At 41.7% G+C, this 13,296-nt stretch overlaps 1 protein-coding gene across 1 annotated transcript in view; it reads right to left on the bottom strand.

Moving 5' to 3' along the window:
• LOC139403169 (relaxin receptor 2-like) overlaps positions 1-13,296 on the bottom strand; it is a 171,763-nt gene extending 158,467 nt beyond the window's left edge. The window contains exon 1 of the mRNA XM_071146873.1: positions 13,201-13,296. Coding sequence (XP_071002974.1) covers positions 13,201-13,288 — 88 coding nt within the window. The 5' untranslated portion in view covers positions 13,289-13,296. The remainder of the gene's footprint in view (positions 1-13,200) is intronic.

Genomic DNA, 13,296 nt, shown 5'->3' with positions numbered 1-13,296 from the left:
AAAAAATGAGAAGATGCCCCACGTTCTGTCTTTTCTGGTGGATTAAACTGAAATTGCAACCAACTTTCTATGGGTTGTTTTCGAAATAGGGATATTTTCGAGTTGATTTCCTTTTCAAATATGTCACGACTTCCGCCGAAGTCGGTCCCTCTCCTTGTTCGGGCGACGTTCGGCTTTCTAGTTGCCACTGATCCATGTTTCGTTTGGTTTTGTCTTCATTATACCTGATTTCTATTCCATTAATTATGTTCCTTATTTAACCCTCTGGCTTACCTCTCTGTTTTGTGCGTTATTGTTTGTCATGTGGGTTCTTTGGATATTTTGTGTTTTCCGTGTTGGAATATTATTCTTCATTTTTGAGTAAACTGTCGGACTATACTCATCTCTGTGTCCTGCGCCTCACTCCACCTTTCTCCATTCACCAACAGCCTCACAAAATAACTGAAAGTGAGAGATTGTAATCTGAATAAAGGGAAAAAAGGCATTTCTTGAACTGAGGTGAAACGTTCTTACTAATCTGCTGGAGAACCAGTTTGGATTTAAGTACAACTTCTGTATGACTGACGCCTTTAGTGAGAGGTTCAATACTTCCATATTTAATTATTTCTGCCCTCTGAATTTATATTCATTATATAAATAGGCCCTTTTAATTTTGTCTGGCTTGCCATTCCAAATAATATTTAATCTTTTTTTTCTCACATAATTAAAAAAAAACAGTTTGCTAGGTGTAGGCAAGACCATAACGAAATAGGTCAACTCGGATATGACTAAAGAGTTAATCAGCGTAAACTGGGATATGACTAAATAGTTAATCAGGTTAAACTGGGATATGACTAAATAGTTAATCAGCGTAAACTGGGATATGACTAAAGAGTTAATCAGGTTAAACTGGGATATGACTAAATAGTTAATCAGCGTAAACTGGGATATGACTAAAGAGTTAATCAGGTTAAACTGGGATATGACTAAAGAGTTAATCAGGGTGATTTTTCCACAAATAGACAGGTATTTTCCTTTCCATTGATCTTATCTATTTTTGCTAACTTTCTATTAAAATGATTTCTTTCCTTCAGTACAAAGAGTGTGATGTTTTCGTCTTTTGAGCATCAAGTCATGAGCATCAAGTCATGAAATCTATGCAATCAATCACTTTTTATAGCTACTGTTTACAGGCCTCCTGGGCCATATACAGCATTCCTCAATGAGTTCCCTGAATTCCTATCGGACCTTGTAGTCATAGCAGATAATATTCAAATTTTTGGTGATTTTAATATTCACATAAAAAATGGAAACGTCCACAGACCTGCTCCAAAAGGCTTTCGAAGCCATCATCGACTCAGTGGGTTTTGTCCAACATATCTCTGGACCTACTCACTGTCACAGTCAAAGTCTGGACCTAGTTTTGTCCCATGGAAAGATGTTGTGGATCTTAATGTTTTTCCTCATAATCCTGGACTATCGGACCACCATTTTATTATGTTTGCAATCGCAACAAATCATCTGCTCAGACCCCAACCAAGGAGCATCAAAAGTCGTGCTATAAATTCTCAGACAACGCAAAGATTCCTTGATGCCCTTCCAGACTCCCTCTGCCAACCCAAGGATGTCAGAGAACAACAATCAGTTAAAGCTTCTTATGGTTGGGGACCATATTGAGTAGCTTGGATGAATAAGGTGCCTAAACTAAACGGCCTGCTCCTCAGTCTCAGTTGCTAATATATGCATATTATTATTAGTATTGGATAGAAAACACTAAGGTTTCTATATCTAAGGTTTTTATAACTAGATCTATAACTGTTTGAATGATGTCTGTGAGTATAACAGAACTCATATGGCAGGCAAAATCCTGAGTTGAAATCAAAACAGGAAGTGAGAAATCTGAGCTTTGTATGTATTCACCACAGTTCCCAATGAAATCCCCTTGAGATATGAATGATGTTGAACTGCCTAGGGGTTCCACTAGATGTCAACCAATAATATACATTTTAATGAGACTTCTATGGTGATGTGGGAGTGAACGATAGCAGAATGCATCAGGTGTCTATCAAGCAGCCATTTTCTGATCACGATTATTCCTCATGGTACCCACTTGCGTTCCATTGCTTATGATGACAAGAACAAATACTCCGGTTGGAACTTTATTGAAGCTATATGTTAAAAACATCCTAATGATTGATTCTGTACTTAGTTTGAAATGTTTCTTCGACCTGTAATATACCTTTTTGAAGTTTTTGTCCGATGTAACACTGACCAGAATGAGTGTTTGGATATGTATACCAAACGCGCTAACAAACGGAGGTATTTGGACATAAATAACGGATAGTATCAAACAAAACAAACATTTATTGTGGACCTATGATTCCTGGAGTGCTTTCTGATGTAGATCATCAAAGGTAAGGGAATATTTATCGTGTAATTTCTTGTTTATGTTGACGCCATCGTTGCGGCTGTGGTGATTTTTACTTCTGAGCTCTGTCTCAGATTATTGCATGGGTTTCTTTTTCCGTAAAGTTTTTTTTAAATCTGACACGGCGGTTGCATTAAGGAGAAGTGTATCTAAAGTTCCATGTGTATAACTTGTATTATCATCTACATTTATGATGAGTATTATTTTTCCGTAAAGTTTTAGTGCTTTTTTTCTCTCTCTCTTTGGCTGGTAAAATTGGCTGTGTATTTTAGTGAGTTGTTGGTGACCTAACATAATCGTTTGTGGTGCTTTCCTTGTAAATCCTATTTGAAATCGGACACTGTGGTGGGATTAACAACAAGATTACCTTTAAAACGATATAAGATACATGTATGTTTGAGGAATTTTAATTATGAGATTTCTGTTGGCGCCCTGCGCTTTCACTGGTTGTTGTCATATCTCTCCCGTTAACGGGATTGAGAAGTTCTAACCACCTAACTGAGGAACTGAATTTAACCTTTAACCTTGCTCAATACCCTAGATGCAGTTGCACCCCTAAAAACTAAAAACATTTGTCATAAGAAACTAGCTCCCTGGTATACAGAAAATACCCGAGCTCTGAAGCAAGCTTCCAGAAAATTGGAACGGAAATGGCGCCACACCAAACTGGAAGTCGTCCGAATAGCTTGGAAAGACCGTACCGTGCAGTACAGAAGAGCCCTTACTGCTGCTCGATCATCCTATTTTTCCAACTTAATTGAGGAAAATAAGAACAATCCGAAATTTATTTTTTGATTCTGTCGCAAAGCTAACTAAAAAGCATTATTACCCAAGTGACGATGGCTTTCACTTCAGCAGTAATTAACTTCTTTGAGGAAAAGATCATGATCATTAGAAAGCAAATTACGGACTCCTCTTTAAATCTGCGTATTCCTCCAAAGCTCAGTTGTCTGCACAACTCTGCCAGCACCTAGGATCAAGAGAGACACTCAAGTGTTTTAGTACTATATCTCTTGACACAATGATGGAAATAATCATGGCCTCTAAACCTTCAAGCTGCATACTGGACCCTATTCCAACTAAACTACTGAAATAACTGCTTCCTGTGCTTGGCCCTCCTATGTTGACCATAATAAACGGCTCTCTATCCACCGGATGTGTACCAAACTCACTAAAAGTGGCAGTAATAAAGCCTCTCTTGAAAGAGCCAAACCTTGACCCAGAAAATATAAAAAAACTATCAGCCTATATCGAATCTTCCATTCCTCTCAAGAAAAATTGAAAATCTGTTGCGCAGCAACTCACTGCCTTCCTGAAGACAAACAATGTATATGAAATGCTTCAGTCTGGTTTTAGACACCATCATAGCACTGAGACTGCACTTGTGAAGGTGGTAAATAACATTTTAATGGCATCGGACCGAGGCTCTGTATCTGTCCTCGTGCTCCTAGACCTTAGTGCTGCTTTTGATACCATCGATCACCACATTCTTTTGGAGAGATTGGAAACCCAAATTGGTCTACACGGACAAGTTCTGGCCTGGTTTAGATCTTATTTATCAGAAAGATATCAGTTTGTCTCTGTGAATGGTTTGTCCTCTGACAAATCAACTGTAAATTTTGGTGTTCCCCAAGGTTCCGTTTTAGGACCACTATTGTTTTCACTATATATTTTACCTCTTGGGGATGTCATTCGAAAACATAATGTTAACTTTCACTGCTATGCGGATGACACAGAGCTGTACATGTCAATGAAACATGGTGAAGCCCCAAAAATGCCCTCGCTATAAGCCTGTGTTTCAGACATAAGGAAGTGGATGGCTGCAAACCTTCTACTTTTAAACGTGGACAAAACAGAGATGCTTGTTTTAGGTCCCAAGAAACAAAGCGATCTTCTGTTGAATCTGACAATTAATCTTGATGGTTGTACAGTCGTCTCAAATAAAACTGGGAAGGACCTCTGCGTTACTTTGGACCCTAATCTCTCTTTTGACGAACATGTCAAGACTGTTTCAAGGACAGCTTTTTTCAATCTACGTAACATTGCAAAAATCAGAAACTTTCTGTCCAAAAATGATGCAGAAAAATTAATCCATGATTTTGTTACTTCTAGGTTAGACTACTGCAATGCTCTACTTTCAGGCTCCCTGGATAAAGCACTAAATAAACTTCAGTTTGTGCTAAACACGGCTGCTAGAATCCTGACTAGAACCAAAAAATTTGATCATATTACTCCAGTGCTAGCCTCCCTACACTGGCTTCCTGCTAAGGCAAGGGCTGACTTCAAGCTTTTACTGCTAACCTACAAAGCGTTACATGGGCTTGCTCCTACCCATCTTTCCGATTTGGTCCTGCCGTACATACCTACACGTACGCTACGGTTACAAGATGCAGGCCTCCTAATTGTCCCTAGAATTTCTAAGCAAACCGCTGGAGGCAGGGCTTTCTCCTATAGAGCTCAATTTTTATGGAATGTCTGCCTACCCATGTAAGAGACGCAGACTCGGTCTCAGCCTTTCAGTCTTTACTGAAGACTCATCTCTTCAGTGGGTCATATGATTGAGTGTAGTCTGGCCCAGGAGTGTGAAGGTGAATGGAAAGGCTCTGGAGCAACGAACTGCCCTTGCTGTCTCTGCCTGGCCGGTTCCCCTCTCTCCACTGGGATTCTTTGCCTCTAACCCCATTACAGGGGCTGAGTCACTGGCTTACTGGTGCTCTTTCATGCCGTCCCTAGGAGGGGTGCGTCACTTGAGTGGGTTGAGTCACTGACGTGATCTTCCTGTCTGGGTTGGCTCCCTCCCTTTGGTTGTGCCGTGGCGGAGATCTTTGTGTGCTGTACTCTGCCTTGTCTCAGGATGGTAAGTTGGTGGTTGAAGATATCCCTCTAGTGCTGTGGGGGCTATGCTTTGGCAAAGTGGGTGGGGTTATATCCTGCCTGTTTGGCCCTGTCCGAGGGTATCAATGGATGGGGCCACAATGTCTCCTGACCCCTCCTGTCTCAGCCTCCAGTATTTATGCTGCAGTAGTTTGTGGGGGGGGGAGTGTCAGTTTGTTATATCTGTAGTTTTTCTCCTGTCTTATCTGGTGTCCTGTGTGAGTTTAAGTATGCTCCCTCTAATTCTCTCTTTCTTTCTCTCTCTTGGAGGTCCTGAGCCCTAGGACCATGCCACAGGACTACCTGGTATGACGACTCCTTGCTGTCCCCAGTCCACCTGGCCATGCTGCTGCTCCAGTTTCAACTGTTCTGCCTGTGGCTATGGAACCCTGACCTGTTCACTGGACGTGCTACCTGTCCCAGACCTGCTGTTTTCAACTCTCTAGAGACAACAGGAGCGGTAGAGATACTCCTAATGATCGGCTATGAAAAGCCAACTGACATATACTCCTGAGGTGCTGACTTGTTGCACAACCAATGTGGTTATTATTATTTGACCCTGCTGGTCATTTATGAACATTTGAACATCTTGGCCATGTTCTGTTATAATCTCCACCCGGCACAGCCAGAAGAGGACAGGCCACACCTCACAGCCTGGTTCCTCTCTAGGTTTCTTCCTAGATTTTGGCCTTTCTAGGGAGTTTTTCCTATAGGCACCATGCTTCTACACCTGCATTGTTTGCTGTTTGGGGTTTTAGGCTGGGTTTCTGTACAGCACTTTGCGATTTCAGCTGATGTAAGAATGGCTATATAAATCATTTTGATTTGATTTGATTTATGTTCACATGACCATCAGACCATTTTATTGGTAAACTACACAGTAATGTAAAATTTGTATTTTGATCCAATACATAATATAGACCACTGATCATAATTTAGTTGTCATCCAGAGAGGTTAGAAAAAGTATATAGATCCTCTGAGGCTGTGAAGGGGATTCTAATTGTGGATTTAAAAGAAAACATTAATCATCAGCGTACATTGACACCTTTGTTTTTAAGCCACGGATTTCTAGCCCCTTGATATTACTGTTGAATCGGATTTTAATAACTAACATTTCAATGACAATAATAAATAGATATTCCAATAGTGGACAACCTTGTTTAACTCTTCTTGACAGTTTGTACAGGCGTACAGAGGCCCATTATCAGCATCCTGTGTTCCAGGTTAGCTATTCAAAGTTAATCATTTTAAAAGGCTAATTGATCATTAGAAAATCCTAATGCAATTATGTTAGAACAGCTGAAAACTGTTGTTCTGATTAAAGAAGCAATGAAACTGGCCTTCTTTAGACTAGTTGAGTGTTTGGAGCATCAGCATTTGTGGGTTCAATTACAAATAACTTTATTTTGAAACTTGTCAGTCTATTCTTGTTCTGAGAAATGAAGGCTATTCCATGCAGAAAAAAACATATCTTAGACTGGCCAATAAAAAGAAAAGTTTAAGATGCTTAAAAGAACACAGACACTGGACAGAGGAACTCTGCCTAGAAGGCCAGCATCCCGGAGTCTCCTCTTCACTGTTGACGTTGAGACTGGACAGAGGAACTCTGAAGGCCAGCATCCCAGAGTCTCCTCTTCACTGTTGACGTTGAGACTGGATAGAGGAACTCTGAAGGCCAGCATCCCGGAGTCTCCTCTTCACTGTTGACGTTGAGACTGGATAGAGGAACTCTGAAGGCCAGCATCCCGGAGTCTCCTCTTCACTGTTGACGTTGAGACTGGATAGAGGAACTCTGAAGGCCAGCATCCCGGAGTCTCCTCTTCACTGTTGACGTTGAGACTGGATAGAGGAACTCTGAAGGCCAGCATCCCGGAGTCTCCTCTTCACTGTTGACGTTGAGACTGGATAGAGGAACTCTGAAGGCCAGCATCCCGGAGTCTCCTCTTCACTGTTGACGTTGAGACTGGATAGAGGAACTCTGAAGGCCAGCATCCCGGAGTCTCCTCTTCACTGTTGACGTTGAGACTGGATAGAGGAACTCTGAAGGCCAGCATCCCGGAGTCTCCTCTTCACTGTTGACGTTGAGACTGGATAGAGGAACTCTGAAGGCCAGCATCCCGGAGTCTCCTCTTCACTGTTGACGTTGAGACTGGATAGAGGAACTCTGAAGGCCAGCATCCCGGAGTCTCCTCTTCACTGTTGACGTTGAGACTGGATAGAGGAACTCTGAAGGCCAGCATCCCGGAGTCTCCTCTTCACTGTTGACGTTGAGACTGGATAGAGGAACTCTGAAGGCCAGCATCCCGGAGTCTCCTCTTCACTGTTGACGTTGAGACTGGATAGAGGAACTCTGAAGGCCAGCATCCCGGAGTCTCCTCTTCACTGTTGACGTTGAGACTGGATAGAGGAACTCTGAAGGCCAGCATCCCGGAGTCTCCTCTTCACTGTTGACGTTGAGACTGGATAGAGGAACTCTGAAGGCCAGCATCCCGGAGTCTCCTCTTCACTGTTGACGTTGAGACTGGATAGAGGAACTCTGCCTAGAAGGCCAGCATCCCAGAGTTGCATCCCAGAGTTGCTTCCCAGATGGTTTCCCAGATGGTTTCCCAGATGGCTTCCCAGATGGTTTCCCAGATGGTTTCCCAGATGGCTTCCCAGATGGCTTCCCAGATGGCTTCCCAGATGGTTTCCCAGATATTTTCCCAGATGGTTTCCCAGATGGCTTCCCAGACGGTTTCCCAGACGGTTTCCCAGACGGTTTCCCAGACGTTTTCCCAGACGGTCTCCCAGACGGTCTCCCAGACGTTTTCCCAGACGGTCTCCCAGACGTTTTCCCAGACGGTCTCCCAGACGGCTTCCCAGACGGCTTCCCAGATGGTTTCCCAGATGTTTCATAATGTTCTATTGTTTCACGTAACTGTATTATCTCTACGTTTTTTATTTTTTATTTTACTTTAGTTTAGTTTTAGTTTTATTTAGTTTACGTTCCCTATTCTGAGTTCTAGACAAACAATCCTTTATCTGACCTTCCCTGTTTTTTGTTATTGCTCCACCATTTTGTTTAGCTTCCTGTCTCTTTAAGTTTTCTGTGAGTTTTTCTTAGTGGGCAAATCTAGTGGGCGCTCATGGTGGGTGTCTTTTAGGTTCCTGTAGTTGTTATGCAACTTGCATAACAACTACATAACTTGCAGTTTTGGTTGTTGTCAGCGACTCCTCGTTAAGTGCCCCTTCTATTTGAGTGACATTTTTTTTGCTCACTGGGGAACATAACTGTAGAGCTATTGTATTTTCCTTCACAACAACAGCAGCCATGAAGGCTTTGACAGGGACCACTGTCAGGGACTACAGGTTTAATAAATAACATTACAAAATTTACTTTTTCGCCCCAATTTCATGGTATCCAATTGTTTTAGTAGCTACTATCTTGTCTTATCGCTACAACTCCCGCACGGGCTCGGGAGAGACGAAGGTTGAAAGTCATGCGTCCTCCGGAACACAACCGAACCACAGCACGCATCCAACCTGGAAGCCAGCCGCACCAATGTGTCGGGGGAAACACTGTTCACCTGGCAACCTTGGTTGTTCACCTGGCAACCTTGGTTAGCGCACTGCGCCCGGCCCGCCACAGGAGTCGCTGGTGCGCGATGAGACAGGGATATCCCTACCGGCCAACCCCTCCCTAACCCGGACGACGCTAGGCCAATTGTGCGTTGCCCCACGGACCTCCCGGTCGCGGCCGGTTACGACAGAGCCTGGGCGCGAACCCAGAGTCTCTGATGACACAACTGGCACTGCAGTACAGCGCCCTTAACCACTGTGGTTTTTTTATAAACAGACTGGATCTTTATGTTTACCACTTGGATCCTGTTTCAGTAATAATGAGTGGTTAAAACATGCTAACAACTGTCCTCTAACTGTATAAAAAACTAGTTTGGTTTGCTTCCACCGGTTTGCCATCCATCCCTGGAATTTTCCTTGCAGCAAGAAGTTCTTCCTCTCTTATTTAGCCTTCACATGAGTCTTTCTGGACAGATGTTCATTTTACATTATTAATAGAAGAAGAATTCCAGAAGGATGAGGTAAGGTAAGGACAACTTGGTTGCAGATGATCTTCCCAGGGTGTGCAGTCCAATACATTTTGTTTACACCGAGTGTAGCCCTGGCTCACAATCGATTTTGACTGCACCTTTTGCCGTTTTGGAGATTAGTTTTGTTTTGGTTGGGCTCGTTCCAAGGGAATGTGAGATATAGAAACGTACGTGATTTTTCCCACCTGTTTTTTCAAAAAACGTCAGTTGTAAAAGGCTGTAAAGAAAAATGGGCGCCTGAAGAAATGGCAGCAGTTTTACGGGAGGCCAAAATTTGATTTGAAAAATATATAATAAATATATAATAATAATATAATAATAATAATAATAATAATAATAATAATAATAATAATAATACAAAAGATTATAAAGAAAAAAAGTGAATAAAAAGAGTAAAAAAGTGAATAAAAAGAGTATATAGTATATAGAGACAGTCAAAAGGTTGGACACTGCTACTCATTCAAGGGTTTTTCTTCATTTTTACCATTTTCTACTTTTGGCCATGTTTATATTGGAGAAGAAGACGACGGCTTTAATTAAATAGCGACGCATGACATGATGGTCATGTCGGGAGACTAGAAGTTATTTTCTGTTTGTTTGTTACTAAACTTGTCCAATAAAAATATAAGATGTATTTGTTTTCTTAAAGGGGAGAAGGTGTTACAGATTTTGTTTTTTCCATTTATATTTTTGAGGTTGGACGTTAGCGCGTTTGCCCTCGTACCGCTTGGTTTCACCTTGTTAGTCAGTATGATTGATGGTGTTGTTTAAGAGTGACTGGCCCAGAGCTCCAGTATGTATAAGGGCGATATTTAAGAGTGACTGGCCCAGAGCTCCAGTATGTATGATGGTCATATTTAAGAGTGACTGGCCCAGAGCTCCAGTATGTATGATGGTCATATTTAAGAGTGACTGGCCCAGAGCTCCAGTATGTGTGAGGGTGATATTTAAGAGTGACTGGCCCAGAGCTCCAGTATGTATGATGGTCATATTTAAGAGTGACTTGCCCAGAGCTCCAGTATGTATGAGGGTGATATTTAAGAGTGACTTGCCCAGAGCTCCAGTATGTATGATGGTCATATTTAAGAGTGACGGGCCCAGAGCTCCAGTATGTGTGAGGGTGATATTTAAGAGTGACTGGCCCAGAGCTCCAGTATGTATGATGGTCATATTTAAGAGTGACTTGCCCAGAGCTCCAGTATGTGTGAGGGTGATATTTAAGAGTGACTGGCCCAGAGCTCCAGTATATAGTATGGTGATAAGAGTGACTGGCCCAGAGCTCCAGTATGTATGATGGTGTTATTTAAGAGTGACTGGCCCAGAGCTCCAGTTGTCGTGGAAGGTCATTAACACCTTTAGTTTACGTTCCCTATTCTGAGTTCTAGACAAACAATCCTTTATCTGACCTTCCCTGTTTTTTTGTTATTGCTCCACCATTTTGTTTAGCTTCCTGTCTCTTTAAGTTTTCTGTGTGTTTTTCTTAGTGGGCAAATCTAGTGGGCGCTCATGGTGGGTGTCTTTTAGGTTCCTGTAGTTGTTATGCAACTTGCAGTGGACACCCACATCAGTGTCTTTCAGAACCCCTCCTACTACCCCACCTGTTTAGTTTTGGTTGTTGTCAGCGACTCCTCGTTAAGTGCCCCTTCTATTTGAGTGACATTTTTTTTTGCTCACTGGGGAACATAACTGTAGAGCTATTGTATTTTCCTTCACGACAACAGCAGCCATGAAGGCTTTGACAGGGACCACTGTCAGGGACTACTGGTTTAATAAATAACATTAAAGCTGAGAGTTTTCTACTGTTATGATCATCAACCTTCCTCTTCCTCCTCTTCCTCCTCCCTCTTCCTCCTCTAAACCAACTTTGCCTCCTTTCTTCTGTCTCTCACTCTCATTTTATCTCTCCCTCTCTCCTTCCATCTTTCTGTTTTGATCTCGCTCTATCTATCTCATCCTCTCTTCCTCCCTCTCTCTCCCCCCTCTCTCTCTTCCCCCCTCTCTCTCTGCTCTGTCTCTCAGAAAAAACCTCTAACATGTGGAACCATTATTGTCTCAGACAGTTCAGTTTACACCCTGATGGAGGTGCAAGACACAATTTTATACCACTAAAAGGGATAATCCACCCCCTAGAAGTAAAAATCATGAAACGCCTTGTTAATTTCATGAGTCTACATTCTACCGTATCAGCGGGGTGAAATAATACATTCCCCCACGAGTGTCTGTCTGTGAGATCAGGAAATTGTGTAGAAAACTGCATGGTTCTTGGCACAATATCACATTTCACAACACTTTAAAAACAATTATCTGCACTCCAGATCACCAAGTCAACCAATACATGGTTCTGGTCTAGAACAAATCCATACTTTATATCGCCATGACAACTTTTATATTTTGCTTAGATGTACTCAATCCAAAGAGTGTACTAAATTATTCAACTCAATTTCTCCTTCAAGTACCTTCTTGCAGTGTACCCTGTGTGTCTGTTGTAGGAAAGAGCCGTTGTTCCCCTAGCAAAGTACTTTGCACTCGTTCTAGGCAGATAGACTCCTAAATTGATAGCTAATTTCACAGCTAGCTAGCTGATATTGACTTTGGTATTATTGTGCGTAGCTACATGTGCTAGCTAGCTAGTCAGCCAGCCCAGAGAGAGAACGCATTGCATTGTGGGTTTTTGTAGTCGACTTTCACATTTCTATCAACCTAATGAAACAAAATGAAACATTTCTTCTTCAACAAAAAAGTTTTCACATATTAGTGTAATTTAACACACTGGAACTTTGACACAAGTCTGTCAGTGAGTCAAAGTCTGTCAGTGAGGCTGCTGGGTCGTAGCCATTTGGTCACTTAGTTGGGCTGTTTTCTTTAAAAACTTCTGGTTCATTAATGCTGGGTTCTGGGTTATTGGTGCTGGGCTATTGATATATGACCCAGTGGGTCAGATCAGAAGACTGGAGGCGTGGCTTAGAAGGGGCGTGCCTTCCATGTAGTTATGTTTGGCCACCCGTGAGAGTAAATGTAATTGTATTGTTATCAGATGTTGAGGTTTAACCCTGTTAAAGCTTTAATGAGGCGTATACAAGTCTATGAGTTCCTGCAAATCCAAATGTTGGGATACAATAAGGTTACTATAATATGTAGAAAATGTAAAGTTATGAAAAAAGCCACACCCTAAATATATATATTTAAGAACAAGTGATTGGTAAAAAAATATATTATAAAAAAATATAAATATTAAAATACAATGAGAGAGAGAGAGAGAGAGAGAGAGAGAGAGAGAGAGAGAGAGAGAGAGAGAGAGAGAGAGAGAGAGAGAGAGAGAGAGAGAGAGAGAGAGAGAGAAATTGTTTACAAATATTGGAGTAAAAAAACTATTTTGGGCTCTGATTGGGTACTGCAGTTGAATGAACTACTCTCATGAGACATTCGTAAGTTATAGTCATCAAGAATTAATGTGTATATATTTAACATTGTGTTTAGGAATGAGTGTTAGGTTAATATAGTTTCTGTAGCTAAATAACTTTTATACCGTGAGACAGATTTGAAGTCTGTAAAAAAAGGCATGTTGGCCATGATAAACTTGATTGCATTTTTCATAGAAAATTGCTGGACTCACAGCCAGTGCGCTGTGACAAACAGGCTACAATTACATAATGAAGGACAAAGTGAACGAACATGGCATACAACTGTTAAACTGTGAGAGTACAATAATTTTCTCAGCTGGCGGGAAAATAATGAATTTACCCAGCACTATTAGCAACCAGGTAACATCGGCAATACCTGCAGAATGAATGTATGTATCAGTTTAATTAGTTGGATCTGTGGTAACCTACCATTTGTTGTCGTTTCAGCCAGTTGCAGGAGCAGCAGAATTGCCAGTAGTACATCTAGTCTCCGTATGGGAAGTTTACCGGGTCTCATGGTCCTTG

The sequence above is a fragment of the Oncorhynchus clarkii genome, unplaced genomic scaffold, assembly GCF_045791955.1.
Source record: "Oncorhynchus clarkii lewisi isolate Uvic-CL-2024 unplaced genomic scaffold, UVic_Ocla_1.0 unplaced_contig_9054_pilon_pilon, whole genome shotgun sequence".
Taxonomy (NCBI): Eukaryota; Metazoa; Chordata; class Actinopteri; order Salmoniformes; family Salmonidae; genus Oncorhynchus; species Oncorhynchus clarkii.
The sequence above is the reverse complement of the archived record's forward strand: the minus strand, read 5'-3'. Positions and strand labels throughout refer to the sequence as shown.